The 22,849-nt window shown below is 43.0% G+C and overlaps 1 protein-coding gene across 3 annotated transcripts; it reads left to right on the top strand.

The window, feature by feature from the left end:
- The first annotated feature begins 147 nt into the window (after nucleotides 1-147).
- TAF5L (TATA-box binding protein associated factor 5 like) lies at nucleotides 148-22,849 on the top strand. Of its 3 annotated transcripts, none has more exons than XM_068154098.1 (5): nucleotides 148-355; nucleotides 5,020-5,164; nucleotides 10,854-10,958; nucleotides 13,120-13,844; nucleotides 19,153-22,849. In XM_068154098.1, exons 2-5 carry the CDS (start codon nucleotides 5,023-5,025, stop codon nucleotides 19,948-19,950), a joined length of 1,770 nt encoding a protein of 589 aa, XP_068010199.1. In that variant the 5' UTR covers nucleotides 148-355; nucleotides 5,020-5,022; the 3' UTR covers nucleotides 19,951-22,849. The 3 variants fall into 3 exon arrangements, with proteins under 3 accessions (XP_068010199.1, XP_068010205.1, XP_068010214.1); XM_068154104.1 differs by lacking the exon at nucleotides 148-355 and adding an exon at nucleotides 422-636; XM_068154113.1 differs by lacking the exon at nucleotides 148-355 and adding an exon at nucleotides 906-921.

The following is a 22,849-nucleotide window of genomic DNA, read 5'->3' on the forward strand; positions in this document are numbered from 1 at the left end:
CCCGCCAGGCAGCGCCAGCCGAGCGCCGAGCGCGGAGGCGGCCTCGGGGGAGCTCGCGCCCATTGGCGGCCGGAGGGCGCCTGCGCATAGGGTGGCCCCAGCCCAGTTCACCCTCCCCCGCGCTCCTGCTCGTCGCGGCGTGTGTCAGTCAGACATGGAGCGGCCGTCGGCAGCTGCTACCGTCTTCTGGGCAGCACCGGCCGTACCAGTGCCACCACCACCGGCACCCAGGGGAGGCGGCAGTGGCGGCGCACTCGCCGGCAGCGCCTCGCGCCCCTGTGCGTAGTGACAGCGCCCTCCCCGGCCCCGCTGGCCCCCCGCCTCCCGCCGCAGCCGCCGCTGCCTGCGATGCTCAGTGAGTAGCGGGGAGCGGGGACCAGCGCGAGCGAGGGCGTACGGGACTGGGGTAGGGGAGCGCAGGGGAGGAACGGCGCCAGCCGGCCGACGGCGGGAGCGAACCCGGGGCGTCCCGCCGAGCCGCCTCGTGGCGGAGGCCCGCAGGCCAGGCCCAGCCCGGCCCGGCCAGAGGTTCCCGTGAGGCCGGTTAGCCCCGGGAGAAGGGCCTCGGGCACAGACGCGGCCCTCGGGGGCAGCCGCGGGTGAAGATAAGGCCGGGCTCCTTCGCAGCGCTCGGATGTAAGTGGGGTGGGCTTATCTCATTATTCTCTTTTTTTTTTTTCCTTGAAAAAGTGCGTGGGTTTAATTTGCTGCTGCTTCTCGCACTGCTTCTCTTCCCTTTACCTTTTCCCTTTATTTTTTTAATTCTTGTAGAGGAGAATTGGCGCTTTCGCGTCCTTTCAGCGTCCCACCCGCCAGCACTGCCCGGGCAGCAGCGGCCCGGGACGCCTTTGGAACGGGCCAGGGGCGCCGCAGGGCTCTCGGCGTGGGTCCTCGTGGGGTTTCTGTTCACAGGGCCTACCGGTGAGCGGCGCTTGGTCCAGCCCCACGGTTCGCTCTAAGGAGGGTTAGGTGGTAGAGGCTGAAGGCGTGAGGTGGTGTGTGGTGGGCAGGAGTCATGCCCAGGTGGCACAGTGGAGGTGAAATGGGTGAAGCATACTGTTTGGCTCTGTCTTCACGGGTGGAAAAGAAAACCAACCCTGTAGAATTGGCAAAAGCTTATTCCGTGGACAGTGAACAAAATCTAGGTCCAATGAAAGTGCACACAGGCTCTTCTAAAATCACATCTTTGTCCTCTCAGCCTCTTGGAGTGAATGTCAGTGCGCAGGCAAATTTAATCTCTGTAGTTCGTGCTATCTGCAGCCCTTTTCCAACTTTGCACCACCACCACACTGCATCTCCAAGTCGACTCGACATGTTTACTTGCCTGTTTTTCTGAATTGCAGCCACTGCATGTGTGAAGTCCCATATCTTTAGCTTCACAGTTACCTTTGTATAAATTTATCCATGCTTATTCTGAAATTCTGTAAATCTTACATTAATGACACAAAATTAAAATTTAGGTGATTGCATTGTTACATTGTTAGTAGACTCCACATTTCACCTGTAGTGATAAGGGAGGAGAAAAAAATACTTCTGTCCAGCGCTGAGGCCTGAGACAGTTCTCACTGGAGAATATTCAAAATGTGCTTTTTTGGGTTGTTATATTGGTTTGTTTAGTTGTGTATTTTTAAGATTGCACATCCTCAGTTCTCTGATGCTCACAGGTCTTTCCTCAGCCTACTGAAAGGAAGAGACTACAGTTCCACCGTCAGGGCAGGAGTGCAGAGTCTTTAAGAGCAACATTTCTGGTGCTGGTTTTCAAGCTCTTTTTTTTTTTTTATGTCTGTATCAGGAATATTTCGAGACCATGGATTCTGCCTAAACCTGTATTCAAGATGTAGCACAGGCAGGAAATTATTTTCCTTGGCCAAATGCTTAGTAAACAGCTTATTTCCAGCTTTTTTTTAGGAAAGAGGAACTTCAGTATTTCTGGTTTCTCAAAACATGAACCTAATACTTTTTTTGTCCCGTGCTCTAGCTTTTGACACTGCAGAAAGACACTGCATTGTAGCTGTGCAGATTCCTGATGTGATTTTCTTCTATGTATTTTTTTTTTTTACCAGTAAAAATAGTTTATGGCATTAGTGTTTATTGTTCTCTCTGAGAAGAACAAGGCATATGGGACTTGTGAACAATTGTTTCAAGCTTTTTTCAGGCATGGACAGGGATCTCTATATGCTTTCAGTTTGTTTAGTATTTTGGAGGTTATCTTCAGTGGTGGGAGGTAGAGTCTTACAACTGGTCAGAGGTCAGAGTGGCAGACTTGTTCTTTTTTGCCTTTAAATTGTGCATTCTTGACCTGTTGTGAACTGACTCAGCTTGAACCCAGCTAAAGGCATTTTGGCAGGCCATCCTTAAGTTTATTTTATGATAAACTCTAATTCTGAAGGCCTGATAAATAGTATTGGTAGGAATGCTCTTCCTGCATTGTTTAGGAATGCTTTCCTTGCTCCTGTGACATTGCTCTATCTTGTGCTGGGGGTCAAGTATAGAGGCTAAGTGAATGAAGAAACAAATACCTGAAATGAAAGTAGGGATGACAATGTGTTTGATGACAACAGGTGTTTCTTGGTGGATGCATTTCTTGTAAGTTAGTTCCTGTTGGGAGTAACACCCACTACAGTGACTGCTGGAAGAAGTATACAAGGCATATGATAGGAGCAAGAAACTGTACAGGATGCATAAAGCAGCTGCAAACACCACCTTGCTAGCTGTGACCAAAGAAACTGGGACTTCCAGTTATCCCCAAAGCTCTGAAAAAGTTTGGACTTGAATCAGCTGCTTTTTTCCCAGGCCTTTCTCTCTTGCTGCTGAAATGTCCAATCCTCTTGTCAGCATTTGAGACTGCTGGGTAGCCTACTGCTTTTTTTTTTTCCTCTTATTTCAAACTGACTGTTGTCTCTGCATTCACCTGTTTGCTCAGCAGCTTGAAAAGATTGATCTCAGTGCTCCTCTTGTTTGTCATTTCAAAGGATCTCTGGAGTTGTGCATCTTTTGCACTCCAGTTTTTAGTTCCTCTGATCCATCACGAGTTTATGAGGAATCATCTGTATGTGCGTATTGTGCCATAATGAGTAAGGGTTTTCTACCGAATCTGATGTAGCACAAACTTATCCTGTAAGTGAAGCAGAAAAGTATGGGTGAAGATATTTCTAGATGGTCTCTTTGTGATTGAGTCACAGACCTGAGGCTGGTTTGCACAGCTGTGACTGGCTAAACCGCTTCAAAAACATAGAGTTGAATCTTCCGTGGCATTTTTAGGAACAACGTTCTTTTGGATTATAAGACAAATCTAACAATCTAGATGCAAACTCTCCAAGAGTTTCTAGACCTGAAATAAGCATCTGTGAGAGCATCTCAGACATAATTAAGTTGCTACCCTAACCTAAACTGTATGGCAGACTTTGTGCAGAGGTGTTAGTGTGGACCTGCACAAGTTGCCTCTGTGTGAGTCCATGCTGCTGGCTGAAACACAGAAGGGTAACAAAATACATTGTGAAGCTTAGTTAAGAATGTTTTTAGGAAGATGTTAAGATGTTGGTCTATCCCTGTGTCCACCTTTCATCCTGGTCTTCATTAGAATTCTGTCTTTCCTAGTTTTGTGCAGCAGAAGATGAAAAGGAAGCTTGCTTTTGGAGTGGAAAAAGTTGTGGTTGAAACTCATGATTTTAATGGGTCTGTTTGGAAATGCTTTGAAAGCTCCACACCTGTTATGCTCCTTCCCCACCCTCAATAGTTATTTCACCTGTGAGAACAAAAGGAAATATTTGTAAGATTTTTGCCAAAGCAGGAGTGCAATTCCACATACCTGTTTAAAGTAACTTGCTGAAGCCTTGCATCCCGCTCTGATTGGAACTTCATAGAGGGCTTATTGTTCAAACAACAGGGATAAGCACTGAAGTGTGCATGGCTATTAGAAAAGTTTAATTTGTAATAATATTTTTGAAGTAGTCATTTTGTTAGAAATATGGGTCTTTTGAGGAGGAGGGCGTCTTTGTCCCTCTGTGAAGTTGTTTAAACAGACTTAGCTGCTCAAAGCAGAAACCATATGCACTTGTGAAATGCATGCAGGTAACTGGTAGTGGGCTGTGAGAGGTAGAGCTATTTTGAGGTAGGCTTTACCTGTCCTAGTAGAATGAAATTATTACTTAGTTCTGCTTTATTTAAAATCTTTTAGATCATCTGAACTTCTTTACAATATCCATTGGTTTTACACAAGATCGCTGGCAATCAGGAACTACTCCAATAGCAAGGGAGTGATTGGCATTCATCTAACCAAAGTTCTTTGATTACAAGCCAGAGGCTAAAAGCTATCGCTGGGCTCCCTTTTGAATACTACTAAATGGTATTAGTGAAGATGGCTTTCAAAATATATAAAAAGGAAACTTCAAAGTTGCTTGTGTGGTGGTGGTGTTTGGTTGGGTTTTAATTTTTTATTATTTTTTTTCTGGGGACTTACCTGACTGAAGTGCCAGAAGTCTGGATATAACCTTTAATTTCAAGTGATAAGTTCTTGCTTCTTGAGCTCACTAGATAGGTGTGAGAATTAAATCATTATGATTCTGAAATTTCCTTCTTTGTGTACTTTATTTCTCATGCTTTTGACTATTCTGGAATTATTTTGTTGGCTTATCAAGCAGAGGAATCAGAAAATGACCAAATTCCCAAACTACTACTGCAAAAAAGCAAGGTGGAGAAACATTCCCTTTTTGACAGTTACTTCTAAGAAAAACAAGTCCTTCACTTCACCACTGCAGATTTAGTCCAGGATTCTCAAAAGTATTTTTGATTTCTTGCTGAAATAAATAGAATTAGGCAGAAAAATATCTTCATCAATCTGGTTTAACATGTCATGACGAGGCAAATGCATCAAGATTTTGTTTTGTAATTCAATTAAAGTTGTTTGACAGCAGCAGTGACAATATTGAGCCCTTTGTTTCAGTTTTAATATGGCTATATTGTATATTGATCTCAGGGAACACCTACACAACAAGAGCTTCGTTGTCCTTTTTTTTTGAGGTCATGAAACGTGTACGCACAGAACAGATTCAGATGGCAGTGTCCTGCTACCTCAAGCGTCGTCAGTATGTGGACTCAGAAGGTCCCCTAAAGCAAGGGCTGAGGCTGTGTCAGACCACTGAAGAGATGGCAGCTAATCTCACAGGTAACCCTACTATGTTTTCCTTGCATATTTCTTGGCAGAGTTGTGAGAAGTGTATGTGTATTGGAAACTACTTGAGTTTGTCAGCACATACGGACAGCTCTTTTTCTGAAATAAAGAAATTTTCCAGTGTGAAGTTGGCATCACTTAGGAACTTGTGAAGAATGAAAATGGTGGTGAATGCCTAACAGGGTCAGATTCACAGTGAAACAGGCTGAAATACCAGGTCAGGGTAGTGGAAAATGCATATGCTGTATTTCAAAGACATGGTCTGTTGACTAGTGATGCTTTGGGATAGAGGTGAGAAGAATCTAGGTGCGAAGGAGAAACAGGAAAATCTATTGTTCCTTTCTATTCTAGGAGAGTTATATCATGTGAAATGGGAGTGATACAGGCTGTTTCTTGCTCTGGCCTAGTGGGCTTTCCAGTTCTGAGAGATCCACTCTGTCACTTGAGAGAGGAAATTGTTTGTGACAGTCTTCATTATTATTACATTTGTTATAACAAACTGTTATTGCTTGAGTGCATACAGACATTGAAAGGATGCAAACCATGTGGAGGTTATAAAGACTAAATTTACTTGTACAAGTAAGAGAAAATACTGGGCTGATCTTTGAGTTAAAGTGCAAGGAGAAAATATTTTCTGTTAACAAAGCTGCTTAGATAACAAAGACTGCTGAACACCTTGGTTAGTTGTGATACAACTAGATTTGACAAAACATTTGTAGCTGCATAGTCTGTGCTTGTAGCTAGATAAGATTGGATGCCCAAGTAGCTCTTTCCATTTCTAGATTATTTTGTCATAGTTAAAATGCAAAGATGAGTAACTTGTGGTTGAATGTTCAGGCTGACTCTCTCGGGGACCTGAAGGCATTTGGGTAATGCTTTGTTATTAGAAGTTACTTACATCTTCTTAGTACTCTGTTTCCTTGCTGTTCTCAGAAGAGCTTGCAGAATGAAACAAAAATAAAATCCTGAACTGTTCTTGATTTTATGTGAGAGGTGGTTAGAAAAGTCAGTATTGAAATGAGTTTGGAACTTGGGACCAACCATACCAGGAGGACATGAGTATCTGAAGTAGAAAATAACTGGGTTATAAAATCTTGCGTTCTCATGTGGCGTCATGCAGAAAAGAAATGTTTCAATAGAGAACATGAATGTGTGTGTGAGTTTTGCCTTTTCACTAATCTTTCACCAAGTACTGTAACTAAATTTCTTCTTATGAGTCTGTATCCTTTTGTCAGTGCAAGGACTTTGTGGCTGGTGATTCAGAACTTAGTCATCAGTTCTCATTAGAATTGAAAACAGTCTACTCTCAAGTATCAGCTGCTTACTACTTCTTGTCAAACACACCCATAGTAAGCTGTCAGTGGGTATGCTGCAGTTCCATGAATGACTGTCAGAGAAGAAAACCCTGACTTGTACTTGTTCTGATGAGAAGCTGAAAATACTGCTGCAGCCATCTTAGTTTTGCCAAGTGAATAATAACTGACCCTATTCTAAAGCCTGTGTTGCTTTATTAAGGTGATCAGATATGTTTTTCTCTGATGTTTTCACTTGATCCTTAAAACTATTCTTTGTTCAGCTCTTTCGTTTGACTTCAAATTTAACCAGCCTATATAAATGGAAGAGTGGTTTAGAATAGAATAGCATAAACCAGGTTGGAAGAGACCTTCAAGATCATCGTGTCCAACCTATCAACCAATCCAACTCACCTAAACAATTAAACCATGGCACCAAGCACCCCATCAAGTCTCCTCCTAAACACCTCCAATGATGGTGACTCCACCACCTCCCTGGGCAGCCCATTCCAATGGGCAATCACTCTCTCTGTATAGAACTTCTTCCTAACATCCAACCTAAACCTCCCCTGGTGCAGCCTGAGACTGTGTCCTCTTGTTCTGGTGCTGGCTGCCTGGGAGAAGAGACCATCATCAGCCTGTCTACAACCTCCCTTCAGGTAGTTGTAGAGAGCAATAAGGTCACCCCTGAGTCTCCTCCTCTCCAGGCTAATCAACCCCAGCTCCCTCAGCCTCTCCTCATAGGGCTTGTGTTCCAAACCTCTCACCAACTTTGTTGCCCTTCTCTGGACTCGTTCCAGCAAGTCAACATCCTTCCTAAACTGAGGGGCCCAGAACTGGACACAGGACTCGAGGTGTGGCCTAACCAGTGCAGTGCACAGGGGCAGAATGACCTCCCTGCTCCTGCTGGCCACACTGTTCTTGATGCAGGCCAGGATGCCATTGGCCCTCTTGACTGCCTGGGCACACTGCAGGCTCATGTTCAGCCTACCATTGACCAGTTTACTTGCCTTCAATTCTATTTCTTTTACAGTGAAGTGTCCCCTCTGGTTTTAGTTTTAAATAGTTCTGTTTCTCAGTTTTATCTCAGCATTTCTTTTCATCTTCTTTCAGAGACTCTTCAGTTCAGCCCTTTTCCAGTGCTTCATAGACTTGCCATATCTGCCCAGCTGTTTTCACAAAATCATAGAGCAGCCAAGGTTGGAAAGGACCTCAAAAGATCATTGGTCCAACCTTCCATGGGAAAGGGAGCCCAGATGAGACAATCTAGCACCCCATCCAATCACATCTGCAGTAAAATGCAGTGCAGATCTTCCTCATAACTGTCCTATATTTGTGCAGAAAACTAGAAGAATAGTAAGAACAAAAATGAGTGACTGAGGAACAGGTTCCTGTAATATTGCCCATGGTATCTGAACGGATAGGCAATGATGTCATCACACTTATATAAGAGGAATTGGCAGCTGTTAAACACTTCACAGTTAACTGTAAGTAATGCTCCTCATAGCCAGCACACAAGACCAGGAGGGTACTGTCCATATCCCCAAGTTAGGAGTGAGTTCCTTTAAATTTGCTATCAAGTTGCACAGCTGGCTGCAATTACTGGAACTCAAGGAGCAGATGTTTCCAACAGATTTTCAGAAGCTATGGTAGATTTATTGATATATTAGAAGGACTGGGACAGTCATTTATTTCCACCAGGAGAAAAAGAGGTCTGAAAATTTACTTTTATTTTTGAATCAATTGAGCTCTTGATCCTTTTTGTAGTTCTGGTTGATAAAAAGTCTTGGAAAGAAAAGAATTAGAATTTGAACTTGAGAGAATCCTCTCTTGAACATGTAAATCACCTGGTGATGCGGTGACTACATTAAGAACTGAGAAGTGTCTTAACAACGATAAGATCATCATGAATGGCCTGCTTGATGAGTCAGCTCTGCCCACCAAGATAGCACACCTGGCAGTCACATATGCATTGTAATGTGACTAGGGTGTGGGCCGGGTGGAACTATGATGAATGAACCAGGAATATAACAAAAGCTCTGGGCTATGCCAGCTTACTGGGGGAATATCACCGGGGACATGTGAGGCTGGAAGCAGCAGCCCAAGGACATCTCTCCCTCCCTCCCCCACCAAAGAAGGACTATGGGGTATTTCTCTCGCTCTCTTCATTTTTTTTCACTCCTATTTCTTTCCTTATCTGCTTTGTTTGCTCCATTTTCCCTCTAATAAATAGACTTGTCATGATAGCTGACCTCATTTGTGTCTCATTTCACTCACGGGAATGTTCAAAAAGAACTGTCTTCTTCCTAACTTTTGGACCGAGGTAATTTGTTATAGCTGTCTGCTATGTAGAGTTCATTTATTGTTTTCTTGATGGGAACATGCACTAACATCATTACTGAAACAGTAGGACAGTAGGATTGCTCAGTCAGACATAGCTTCAAAGATGATGTTCCTCTTTTTGGAGTTAAGTTGCTTATGCAGAGAAAGTTGAATAGGTGGCATGGAGGAAGCACCTTAAAAGCCAAGGACAGTAGTTTGAGCTTGCGTGGTATGAGCAAGGTGACAAGTTATTGTCATTCCTACTGATTGAGGCCACCGGAATGCTGTGAAGAATTGACCCTTGTATTGTAGCCATGTGATACAGCATAAAGGACAGGCCCTGATGCTGATCTTTTTCTTTGCTTTTACAATTAATAGTATGATGGCATTGAAAACTGTCACTAAGCATTTTTGAGTTACTGTGTGTGCATGTATGCAGTTTACTTTCTCATGCTGAGTATTGATTATAGTAAATCTTAAGTCTGAATATCAGAGTTTTTTTGCTGAAGCTGTTAAGTAGTATCAGTAAGTGAGCTTGGAGTTCTTACTGGCTTTGAGTTTCTGAAGCAGCCAAGCTGTAGAAAGCACAGTGTGTCTTTCAACTGTAGTCTTTCAGCAGGTTATATTTGTTTATTTCTAAACTGATTTGAGAGAGCTAGGGTATCTGTGCTGGAAACTGTTTTGGTTTTCTCCTATGAAGGGATGATGAGCATAGCTCTGCTTTGTTTCCAATGATGAATTCAGCTTGCCCTGGGAAGTTGCTAAACATACCTCCTAGATTTCCATGAACTCCTGGAAGGTAGGCTGTGTCTTGAAAGAGAGAGCAAAATAGCAACAGGCTGCCAGTATAGCATGTGCCGATCTCTTCCTAATTAGAAGCATTGAGATGAGCTGGAGGCTGGCCTATCTTTATAGCATGTGAACATTTGGTGATGTTTATAGATTTCCAAAGCTGTCAGTTGTGCCTCTGTGTGAACCAAAAAGAAATCAATCAGTAGTGGAAAGGCAAAGAGAAAGGATGAAAAGCAATGGGGCAAGAAAATCTGAAAGAAGTTAGTAATTGGAAGTGGAAGTAATAAAAATAGGTTTTGTGGAGGGGAATATAGTTATGAATTAAAAACAGTGAAAACTTCATGCCCTTCTTTGCTTTTCTTAGAGTAGATGAATAAACATGTGACTTACATAACTCCTGTTTCTAATCACCAGTATTTGTATACACTTGGGGTGTGTTGGTGGGTGCCTGTAAATTTGTGCAAAGTCCTCTGTTGGAGTCTGAGAGGCTAGAAGATCAAAGGTTAGGTGCCAGAGGAGAGTCCTTTCTAAACAGTTCAGAACCACTTTCACCAGAATTGGTATTTTTTCTGAAAATTGGTTTCATGCCATCTTGGGAGACCATAACAACCAGGTTTGTGGTCAGATAGCAGGTGCCCTTTAATGTAAAATACTCAGAGGGGAGTACATGTTTAAGAACTACTAAGTGTTTGCTTACAGGTTCAACGTGTTTTCACCACCACATCCAGGATACTGGTAAATTGTAGTGAGTATTGTTTGTTTGTTGTAAATTATAATGACTGGGAGAAGGAATTTGAACCTCAGAGGCAGTGTCACTGCAGGCCTTCTGTCCATGATGTTTGGTAGGTCCTGCTGAAAAGAGCTTTGTTCTGGATGAAATTGTAGATTGCTTTACTCACCCTTTTTTGGTGAGAAGTTGTAAAACCATTGAGTATCTTGTAAAACTGATAAGGGATGTATGATGTTACTCTGAATTTCTTCAGAGCTTAAGGTTGTATATGAAAACTTAAAAATGTGTTCTGGGGGAGAGCAGGTTGGTGATATTTTAAGTTTGTTGTTTGTTTGTTTTTTTAAGCTTTCAGTATATTTAATCATTCATGATCTTTCTGGACTGTTAATGCCATGTTTACATACTTCAGACTGTCATCCCTGGACAGTTTGAAGGATATGTCATTTTGCTAGCTATGTTACCTTTGGTTTTACAAGAAACTTTGTTTCCAAGCGTGCGTACAAACTCCTCAAATTCCTGTTTAATTTTTTCTTATTTTATTTTGCAGTCCAATCTGAATCTGGTTGTGCCAATGTTGTGTCTGCAGCTCCCTGCCTGGCAGAGCCACAGCAATATGAAGTACAATTTGGACGATTACGCAATTTTCTCACAGGTAAATACCAGGCAGCAAGGAAGGAAGAGGAAAGTAGCTGAAATGAGTGTAGTTCTCTGCTGTCTCCTAGTCTAGTGTTTTGGGTTTTTTTTGTTATTTTATTCATGATTGGTGTGTTTTTTTAAGGGAGAATTTGCTACCTTAAATTTATCTGTACTGGCTTTAAGACTGAAGGTATATGGCAAAGTTTAAAGTTGTTCATTCTGTAGTGTGATACGGAAGACAATTAAGGTGTCTTTTTTTATCATAATTTTAAAATGTTTTTTAAAAGCTATTCCTGGGAATGTCCTTATTTCTTATGAGCCTCACATATGGGAGGAAGGAAGGCAGTAGGATTTTTACCAAGGAAAGTAAGATTGCCACTCCTCCCCGCTTTGGGCACTTCTGCATTTGCCCAGTGAAGGGATTTTATCCCAGTGAGCATAACACTAGGATTAATATTCCTTGTAGTTGTTGACAGGAAAGGGAAGGATACAGGCCAAGGCAGAGAACAGTGAAGTCTTACCATCTACACTATTGCACTTCAGTGCACTTTTTATTGGAAGTAAATCCTTATGCTTTGATAGATTCCTGAGAAGTATGATTGCTCTGTTCAGTGCCTTAAATATTGCTTGGGGAAATGGTGATCTGGGTTTTGTTCTTCAGATTGACTGTTTTCATCTTTTTTTGTCCCTCTTGAACAGTTTTGATTTCTTATACATAAAAATTGATGGGTTTGCAAGGGAGTAACTTGCCAGTCAGCCACAAAGCACAGGGGGACATTTCTCATTTCTGTGATGCCTGCCCTCAGAGGCACTGAGAAGTAGGCAGGGGATTAGGACCACTGAATACTGAAGGCAGCAGCTGGATACCTGCTTAGTCTTCTCCAGGCTAGGCAGACCTGTCTCCCATAACCTCTTTTCATGGGTTCCTAGGGAGCATTTTGATTTTCCTGCTTCTGTTAACTTCATATCTCTTCCCTTTTTCTCTTCACTGCAGTTAGGTCCTTCCCCTTGTTGCATTTCTGCTGGCTGCTTAGAGGTTTTACTGTGTACAGGCCCCTACTTTGGCTGGCTTTGGCCCAGTTTCAGTGGGAGAGTGATGCCTAAGTAGGCAAATGTGTGTATACACTACACACACCCCCCATAGTTATTCACAGAGAAATGGTAGACAGATGCAGCATGGACCAAAGAAAGTCAAAAAGGGTGCTCAACAGGAAAGGGAAAAAAGGAGTATGAATTGAGTGGTAAGAAGGAAGAGTAGGTTGAAAAGAAGCAATGCTGTTAGAGGATCAGCAGTGTCTATTTTGTTCCAGTAATTTGGACCATTTGGTTCTCTGATAATTCATTATTGTGGCCCTGTATGTTGCCATGGTGTTCTATAGCAGGGCTCCACTCCTTAGAGCTCCTTGCAGCCAGCTGAATGTGGGAGGGAAACAGTCCTGAGAAGCTGGTGGAGGGGTGGAGCTGTTGCACAGATCAGTCAGCAAGGTACAGCACAGCCTAATCAGGAGTTTGTTACGCTGTGTACTAGGAATTACTGCTGGGATTTGCCTTGGCAGAGAGGGGAGAGAAAAAGTGCACATGCGTTGGCACAGAACTAAAACAAGAGCACTGCGTATTGCAGGACGTTTTGGAAACTAGCTTCCTTTCCCCTGGAGACAAATGAGTTCCATCTCAAGCAAGTTATTTTGAAGCTGGGGGTGTGGGGCGAAGCTGCCAAAGCTTAGGCAAACACAAGCTAGGTAAATAATTTTGCCTTAAACAGTCTAAATACTACTTTAAATATATTGAATAAATTTTGAAGTCCATTTCTTGGGGAAAAAAAAAAAACAGCACAGGTTTTCCTCTTAAGTAAATGGGGACAACTCCACCATCATGTTTTATGAGGCAATATTTTAATTGCTGGCACACATCTAAAAAGGTTTTGAAATCCCTGGATTTTGTTCTGGCAGGGTACCTCACTGACTTCAGTCTCTGTTGATATCTGTAATAGGTGTACCCTGTGTATACCCTCTAGGTGACAGAAGAGGTCCACTTAGATTTGCCAACAGAAGTCTCCTCTTGCATGGTCTCTGATACCAATGTCAAGACTTTTTGCAGTAATTGTCCTTGCTCTGCTTTATTCTCAGTAGCAAGTGGATAGAGAAATCATTAAAAGTTTGTTGCTGTGTTTTATGCAGATTCAGATTCTCAGCACAGCCATGAAGTGATGCCTCTTCTGTATCCCCTCTTTGTCTACCTCCATCTGAACATGGTCCAGAATGGCCTAAAAAGCACAGTGGACAGTTTTTACAGCCGCTTCCATGGCATGTTCTTGCAGAATGCCAGCCAGAAGGATATCATTGAGCAGTTGCAGACTACCATGACTATTCAAGATATCCTGTCCAACTTGAAGCTTCGGGCTTTTCTGGACAACAAGTATGTCATCCGCCTTCAAGAGGACAGCTACAACTACCTTCTTCGCTACCTCCAAAGTGACAACAACAATGCCCTGTGCAAAGTCTTGACCTTGCACATTCACCTGGATGTGCAGCCTGCAAAGAGGACTGACTACCAGCTCTATGCTGGTGGGAGCTCCTCACGCAATGAGAGCAATGGCCTGGAACCCAGTGATGTGCCAGCTTCCATTCTGCAGAATGAGGCGGCGCTGGATTTACTGCAGGACAGCATTAAACGTGTCAAGGATGGGCCCCCTTCCTTAACAACTATCTGTTTCTATGCCTTCTATAACACGGAGCAGTTGCTGAACACTGCAGAGATTTCACCAAATAGCAAGCTGCTTGCTGCTGGTTTTGATAATTCGTGTGTGAAGCTATGGAGCCTGCGTTCCAGGAAGTTGAAATCTGAGCCCCACCTTGTTGATGTGTCCCGCATCCGTTTGGCTTGTGACATCCTGGATGAGGAGGTCTGGATACCCCTTTTTCCCTGCTCCTATCCTTTCTGCTGATCTATTTTAGGCATGCATTGTGGAGTATCTAGTGGTGTCTTAGGACACAGGCTGTTCCACACCTTGTCTGCTTTGATGCACAAATTTTATACCCTACTCTCATCCTTGTTCTTTCCTGTGGTGGCTGTAAGTGCTGCACTAAGGTGCAATGAGTTTGTGCAGAGGTCATAGTTTGTTAGTGCTAGGCACTGAGTTCCCTCTTCCAAGTGTCCTTGAACAGATGACAGTACATGGGCTGACAGTAAGGACAGGTGACTAGAGAAGGCTCCCTTACCTTAGAGACAAAGTAAGGAAAGAACCAAAAGAGGATGTTCTGAGGCCTCAGGAAGGAGGAGTGATGCCTAAGTACAAAATTGTATTTCAGGACTCAACCAAAGGTGAAGAGTTAGCATGGAAAAATTATGCAAAGTATCTCTGTTAAGTGCAGAAACTTCAGAGGAGCACTGGAGACCAAGACAGGCATGAATGTGCCTTCACATGCTAGGCTAGATAGCATCTTCTAGTTTACTTTCTGGGCTTTTTTTGCCTTCTAGTCGCACGTTTCCTCCTTTCTGCCACAGCTGCCAATGTAGCGTCTTACATCTTCAAAATTTGTAATGACTGTTTAATCACCTTTCTCCTGAAGGGGGAGAGAAAAAAAATGGTGCCTCCTTTGTTTTTGTGTTGAGCACTTAGCAGGCAAAGCATCCTTTTTCTGTGTTTTTCTTCTCACTAAAAATACCTAGTGGCAGGGTTTTGTTTATTTTGGAAGAGTGCAGAGAGCTTGCTGTATGCATTTTCTCCAACAAGGAATTCAGTTATATAAGCCTATTTTAATCAATAAACTACACACAAACACACACTAAAAGTTACTTTTTATTATTTGAACTATCCATTTTGAGAAGAAGAATCATCAAAACAGATTTTAATTATAGGATAGGACTGGACAATCAATACTGCTACAGTAAGCTTAAAGTAACTTGTTCTTCAGTAGTGAGCAGAAAATCTCAGTGAGCAAGTATAAGTTATTGTTTCTTATATATTATACTGATATAACACTAAAGAACATAAATGTTGGCATACTTTGTTACACAAGACACCTTCCAAATGATATCTCTATGAACAGACTGCCCAACTTCTCAACTATTACTTAAACCAGTAATGGAGTTTTGCATGCAGCTATGTGGACCCCCAAAAATTTACTGGTGATGCATTTGACCTTGTAAACAGCAAGCAATTACCTAGCTCACAAAAACTATCTTGATCTCCTACCCAGCATAAGCTTTAAGGGAATGAGTGAGCCTCAAAAGCAACAATGATAACCTTAAAAAAACCCAAAAAAAAGCAAACAAACAAAAGATCTCTCACACGCACACATCCTTTGTCTGTTTGGGTTTGCTTTTATTGTTTTAACTAGTAACAGGCCTTCTTAGGTGGTGTCATCTTTCCTATCCTGTAGTGCTCTTACAATGTCAAAAGGGAAGATCTCTTACCTGCCTACAGAAGTGATCTCCTAGCAGGGAAAGAGGAGGGAGCAGATTCCATGGCTCTTTGCAGGGCATTTCCTATTGCTCCCTCCCATCTATCATCCACCAAGATGTCAGCATCATCCCTGCTCATTACCACTTGATGGACTACTACCGCTTAAAGGCAGATTCTTAGGAGCAGAGCTGATTGTGGTCAACACTTATTTTTCACTGAATTAAAAGGCTGCCACTCTTGTGGCTTGGAACAGTGAGTATTGGTTTCTACTGTTTATTTATGTGGTGCCAGTGATGAGCAAGCCAAAATTGCAATGAGACAAATGCATCCATCTGCAAAGCTGCATTTTTACACTGGACCTTAAGTGAGAGAGACTAGAAAGTGGCATTTGTGAGATGCTACTATAAAAGAAAATATAATAGTAAAGAAAATAGTGTAGTAAGCCTCTCCTGTTGCCAAGAAGCAAGACAGTGCTAATGAAGTGCACCAGAGCATCACACTGAGCAAAATTCACTAACACTACACCTAGGAGATAATTTTGACCTTAGAGACACAAAGGTTTTACATGGACTAATAAAAAATTTCACTCTCAACATTTTTGCCATGTCTCAACCTCATTTTTATATACTTTATATATATACACACACCCCCCTGTGTATTTTCACTTAAGGTTTTCTTCCAGATACTGGAATTTATTTCCTTTGTAGTCATAGCAGGCTTTCATTTGCACTAGAGACATGTGACCAGCAGTGTGTTCAGGCTGGTATTCTCTCTTTGAACTCCTGATCAGGTCACTACTTGTTTTGGCAGTGGTAGAAGTTATTCAGGGCAATAATGACTTTGGTCTGTGCTGGTCTTTGACCAGTTTTCGGTTATAGACCTGTGCACAAACACTGCAGGATACACAAAATATCAAATAGCCAACAAGAGCCATTTGTACTCCAGCTTCCATGGCTCTTTTGTAATACACATACAATATGCAAGTATGTGGCTTACATGCCAAAAGAAGCTAATACAACACTCCTGATAATCTGATAATACCTAATTTTTCTATAGTCTGGAGCCAAAGGAGTTGTCTTGCTGATTTACTAGAGAAATTCTCCTGTGTTGCAGGTTACTGACATTTGTTTTCCATGTCAGACATCCTATGAACTCCAGCAGCTTATAATGAAAACTAGTTCACAGCTCTATCTTGAGCTAGTTTGACTCATCCACCTGCTCACTCTGATAATAGGGTTAACCTGGGAAGCAGTGCCTATGCCTGCTGTGCTCTCTCACCTGGATGCCTGCCTCTAGTTCTCAAGCTAACAAAGCAATCCCTAACCATAGATCTCTGCATACAGCAAGCTCTCTGTGCTCTTCCAAAATAAACAGAACTCTGCTGTTAGGTATTTTTAGTGAGAAGAGAAACACAGAAAAAGATATTTCACCTGCTAAGTGCTCAACACAAAAACACTTCTACTTCAGAAGGAACTAATGGATATCTGGCTAGTTCTCAACATATACTGTGTGTGAAATTTGAATCCTGAAAAAATACTACAGAGAGGGATTTCCTGCCTCCCTGCTGATTTATTGCACAGGTTGCAACCTTTCTATAGCTGCTGCTAATGCTCACCTACATGGTAGTAGCTGTGGGATGCATGGAAGAGTATGCTTGATCTTACCAAGAAATTAATCTTGGTTTTGTAAGGCAGTAATGTAATGGCTGCACTCCTAGCTGCTTTGTTAATCTGGTCAGCAGACTGACTGGATAGAGCGGAAATGGAGAACTTAGATACTCTGAAATATTACAGCTATGACATTTTTGGTGGGCTGTAACATCAGGGTGCAGTTGTCAAGCTATGTGGGTCTTAATCAGAAGTCAGGGATAGGACTTGCTGCCTGTCACCATATAGGAGTATGGTTTTGGGTACTGCAGAAGGCATTGTCAAATAAGCTGCTGCTTCTGCTACAAGAAGAGTTAGGTGCTTGTAAAAGTCTGTGCTTGCACACAGTCCAAATAGCCCCAGATGAATCTGAAAGCATAAAATTAAGTACCTGAACTTCTGGAATTTACAGAAACTGTGGGTAACTTGAATGGGCTTCCATGGGTAACTTGTCAGGAAACTTATGGTCATAATTAAATAGTAGAAAATGCTCCAGGTATCAGCATCTCTCCTTTAATGTGGTAACATAGCCTAGAGATTCTGTGGATTCCAGCAAGCAATGTGCTATCTGAAGTAGAAAAGGCAATTTGAGTAAGAATGGGAATTTGCATGCTAGAGCCTGCAATTTCTCTCTGCCTCAGCTCCTTAGTGGAGATGAAGTTGGCTCTCAGCCACATCATAAAACTCCCGTGGGCATGACTACTCTGAAGAGAATTAGCATTTCTAAACATGGCTTGCTGCCCAGTGCTAAAAACACAGTGGAGGTGGAGAAAGGCAGTGAGCTAAGTCAGAATTTGCTCATCTCTGATGTGAGATTTGAAACCACCAGAGATGAAGAGCTTTCAGGACTATTGCTAAGCCTGAAGCAAAACTGTGGGTCTTGAGGTCAGAGGGATGGGAGGCATTGTGTCAGCCAAGAAAGCTGCTTGGGGCATGCTGACTTTCACAGGTCATCAGCAGTCTGGCACCCCTAGGGAACAGGGTTTCCTCCTGCAGCAGGAAGTGCTCTTTCTGCAGGAAACAGGTCAGTTTGCAATGATAAAAGTTAAAAGAGGTGACTTACAAACAAGCTGATGTTCTGTTGAATTTGATGTGCAGAGATTGTTCATGGATGAGTGTTAACTGATTCAGTACTGAGGAAAAGTGTCTACCTGACAGCCTGAGCAAAAGTAGTCTTGAGCTACTACACAGGTGCACCCCACACCATGGTTATCTTGCAGACTATGAGAGCCCAGCTTGTCAGGCAGGGATACTGTCTTGAGTTGAAATTTGTGGAAACTTTTCACAGTCTATAGCCTTTAAGTGTTGAGTGGTGTTACTTGTGTATGCTTCCAGTCTTACCTCTTACTGGGAGAACTCCTTTAGCATAGCTCACCGAACAGTCTTTACATGTGAAAGCCTTTACTCATTGACTCTGGTCCTTAATTTGAAGATTTACAGAATTAAAAGGTTTCCAGTGCCATCCTCTTTGTGGTTACTCATTGTCTACCCCAAAAAATAGAACCTTAGACCTAAATAAGCTGCTTCCATTTGCTGCTATTAAAGGTTCTTGAAGGGTGAGGATGTGAAAGCATTATGATGGAGCTTGCATGGAGAAACAGGTGGTATGGCCTTACTGGGTTTCTGTTCACATGTTGGGCTAAGAAAGAATGTCCATCAGACAGCTTGTCAAATGTGGTTTGTCTTTCCATCTCCTGCTTTTTAAGACATCTGTGTTTCTTTTTCTCTACTATGAGATTCATTTCCAATAATGATCACACCAAAAGAACAGGTGCCAAGATCTGCTTCAACATCTTAGCCAAATTTAGTGGAAGTGAACAGGGAGTAAGTATTCTTTTAGCAAGTAGGAAAATGTCACAAAATATTTTTTTCCTTATCTACCTATAGTCCAAGGTCAAGGTGCCTCCTGGAGTGAGGATGAGGCTACTCAAAACTAAGATAAGACTTTTTATATAAAGGTTTTATCTCACCATCCCTTTCAGTATTATCTTAGCAGAAAACGCTCTAGCAATGCTTCTGATTCAGTGTTGCACAGAATGTGCCGCATTTAAATTATCTTCTGTATTAACACGCATGTATTTTCCTCATGGAGGTTCCTGTATTTGTTGCACAGATAAACATGCTTTCCTTTCTCATTTCTTTTTCTTCTTCCCAACCAGGAAGAAGAGGATGACAGTGCAGGCACAGAAATGAAGATCCTGAGAGGACACTGTGGACCTGTGTACAGCACAAGGTTCCTTTCAGACAGTTCAGGACTCTTATCTTGTTCTGAGGACATGTCCATCAGATATTGGGACCTCAGAAGTTTCACAAACACTGTGTTGTACCAAGGACATGCCTATCCTGTCTGGGATTTAGACATTAGCCCCTGCAGTCTGTACTTTGCCAGTGGTTCCCATGATCGCACTGCAAGGCTCTGGTCATTCGATCGGACGTACCCACTGCGAATATATGCAGGCCATTTGGCAGATGTAGACTGTGTCAAGTTCCACCCCAATTCCAACTACTTAGCAACAGGCTCCACAGACAAAACTGTGCGCTTGTGGAGCACTCAGCAAGGCAACTCTGTACGTCTTTTCACCGGGCACCGTGGTCCCGTCTTAGCGCTTGCATTTTCTCCCAACGGTAAGTACCTGGCCTCAGCAGGTGAAGACCAGCGGCTAAAGCTGTGGGACTTAGCATCAGGAACACTTTACAAAGAACTGAGGGGTCACACGGACAACATAACCAGCCTTACTTTTAGCCCTGACAGCAGCTTAATTGCTTCAGCTTCAATGGACAATTCAGTCCGTGTCTGGGACATTCGGAACACTTACTGCAACGCCCCTGCAGATGGGTCTTCCAGTGAACTGGTTGGTGTATATACTGGACAAATGAATAATGTACTGAGCGTACAGTTTATGGCCTGTAATCTTCTTCTAGTGACTGGAATTGCACAAGAAAATCAGGAACATTAATTATTTTTTTTTCTTAGGGAAATGGGTAGGTGTATTGAATGCGAGAGTCCGTTGCAAGCTGAGATTACTGACTGTGAAAAACTTCCTCTGCCCCCTTGAAAAGCATGTTTGTTCAGAGTGATGCAAATGCTTTAAAATGTTTTGCCCACAAAAAGGTCCTTGCTGTTCATAGAATCAGAATCACAGAAAACATCAGGTTGGAAGAGACCTCAAAGATCATCTAGTCCAACCTTCAACCCAGCACTGGAGAGTCAACACTAAACCATGTCCCTAAGCATCAGGTTCACAGGTTGCTTAAACACCTCTGGGGACAGTGATTCCACCACTGTCCTGGGCAGACCATTCCAATGTCTGATAATCCTCTCTCTGAAGAAATACTTCCTAGCATCCAGCTTGAGCCTCCCCTGGCACAGCCTGAAACCATTTCCTCTAGTCCTGTCACTTGCCACCAAGGAGAAGAGGCTGCCCCCTCCTCGTTCCAACCTCCCTTCAGGTAGGTGTAGAGAGCGATGACGTCTCCCCTCAGCCTTCTCTTCTCCAGACAGCAATGCCAGCTCCCTCAGACACTCCTCACAGGCCTTGTGTTCCAGGCCCTTCATCAGCCTCATTGCCCTTCTCTGAACATGTTCCAGAGCCACAACGTTCCTGTTGTAGAGTGTGGCCCAGAACTGCACGCAATACTTGAGGTGTGGCCTTACTAGTGCTGAGTACAGGGAGACGATCACCTCCCTATTCCTGCTGGCCATGGTGTTTCTAATACAAGCCAAGATGCCATTGGCTTTCTTGGCCACCTGTGCACACTGATGACTCATAATTAATCAACTGTCAGCCAGAACCCCCATGTCCCTTTCCAAGTCACATCTTTCCAACCACACATCCCCAAGTCTGCAGCTTACAGTGGGGTTGGTGTGACCTAGGCGGAGGACCTGGCACTTGGCCTAGAAAACTTCATACAATTAACCTTGGCCCTGTCAGTCTAACCTGTCCAGGTCCTGCTGCAAAGCCTCTCTACCCTTTAGCAGATAACACAGCCACCCATCTTGGTGTCATCAGCAAATTTACTGAGGGTGCGCTCAATCCCCTCATGCAGGTCATTGATAAATATATTGAAGAGGACAGGCCCCACTGCTGAACCCTGGGGATGCCACTAGTAACTGGGCGCCAGCCAGACTTCACTCCATTCACCACCAGACTTTGGGCCCAGCCATCCAGACAGCTTTTGTTATCCAGTGCAGAATGCACTTATCCAAGCCATGTGCCTTGAGTTTCTGAAGGAGAATGCTGTGGGAGACAGTGTCAAAGACTTCAGTAAAACTCCCGGTAGACAATGTCCACAGCATGTCTCTCATCCACTAGGCAGGTCACCTTACTGTAGGAGATGAGATTAGTCAGGCAGGACCTGCCTTTCATAAACCCATGCTGATTGGGCCTGATCACCTGGTTGTCTTGTAAGTGCTGTGTGATGGCACTCAGGATGACTTGCTCCATGACCTTTCCTGGCAGAGATCAGACTGACAGACCTGTAGTTCCCTGGATCATCCTTCCATCCCTATTTGTAAAAAATGTTAAACTTTGTAACCAGAAAAACCTCATAAAATGGGGAGGAGCTAAGGTTGGCCTCAAGGTGGTAGAGACCTTCAAGAAGTTGAGCTTGACCTTTCTAAGGTGGTTGAGGAGCCAAAGTTGGCCCTTGAAAGGTGATGGAAACCATGAAGGAGCCAGTATTGACCCCTCCAAGGTGGGAGTAACCATCAAAGAGACGAGCTTGACCCCTCAAAAGGTGGTGAAAACCCTCCAGAAGGCCAAACCCAACCTCTCCAAATTGGTGTCAACCTTCAAGAAGCCAAGATTGACCCCTCCAAGGTGGTAGAAACCATCAGGGAGCCAAGTTTGTTGAACAGGCTACAGAAAAAAGTGATGAAATTGTGTATATCTTCTAATCTTATACTTGTAGGAATGGGGAAAAGGGAAGCAAATCCAGTAGCTTGCGGAAATCAAACTCCTGGTCCAGACAAGTGAAACTGCCAACCAGATAAGCTGCCTGCACATAGATATCCTGCATTAACTAATGGACACATCTTACCTACTGTTAACTGAGGCTTAGCTGTGTGGATAACGACTGGCCCAGTGTTTTTCATGTTGTTTTTGTTTAACTGGGTACACATAAGACCATCATTTTAAGACCCTTCTGTTTAAAGAATATTGTGTTTTCTGCAGTGACAGTGGTCCTAAATATTGCATCTCCCTATAGCACTTCTGAAATATTTTGGACTGGCTAAATAGAAAATTCCATCTTTCTTTTAGTGAGGGGATGCAAGCCTGACCTCTCCACAAACCATCTCTGTTGTCATTCGAGTTTGGTTCTGGGTACTAGCTGCAATATTTGTATTTATGTTCCATTAATTAGGAATCTTTTTGAATCTTTGCACTGTGTTTCAAGGACGGGAGGACAGTAAGGGAACAGTGGTGGCTTTAGGGGTAACAAACACCTTGTCTGGAGGGAGGGCACAACAGAACTAAAGCAGGTGACTTTGGACTCCTAATGGAAACGAGGCACATCAATCCACTGCACTTCACAGAAATATTTCCGTAAATGGAAGTTGGCAATCTAGGGAGAGGGGGACGAGGAGAGAGAGGCACACATGAAGTGACATGGGAAAAAGTAGTATTACTAAATTATTGTGCATACACAGAGGCAGCTCTGCCAGTGTTGGATATTTCTTAAAATGTTGCAATATCAGTGTCATGAACACTTTGTGAGATAAATCATCAGCATCTACAGCAAGGATCTGCAGAAAAAGCACGTTCTAGTTTGTCATTTGGAGAGATTAAATATTTCTGCTTTCTGGAAAGAATTATTTTGTATTTTGTTTTCTATTAAAAGCATTTAGTTTAAAAA

Source organism: Melanerpes formicivorus, unplaced genomic scaffold (assembly GCF_026170545.1).
Source record: "Melanerpes formicivorus ecotype bairdi unplaced genomic scaffold, bMelFor1.0.p_v2 SCAF_2, whole genome shotgun sequence".
Classification (NCBI taxonomy): domain Eukaryota; kingdom Metazoa; phylum Chordata; class Aves; order Piciformes; family Picidae; genus Melanerpes; species Melanerpes formicivorus.

Coding starts and splice junctions, on each gene's coding strand:
- TAF5L (XM_068154098.1), top strand. CDS start 5,023: ATGAAACGTGTACGCACAGAACAGATTCAGATGGCAGTGTCCTGCTAC. Junction 10,959..13,119: donor ATTACGCAATTTTCTCACAG/GTAAATACCAGG, acceptor TGTTTTATGCAG/ATTCAGATTCTCAGCACAGC. Junction 13,845..19,152: donor GTGACATCCTGGATGAGGAG/GTCTGGATACCC, acceptor CTTCCCAACCAG/GAAGAAGAGGATGACAGTGC.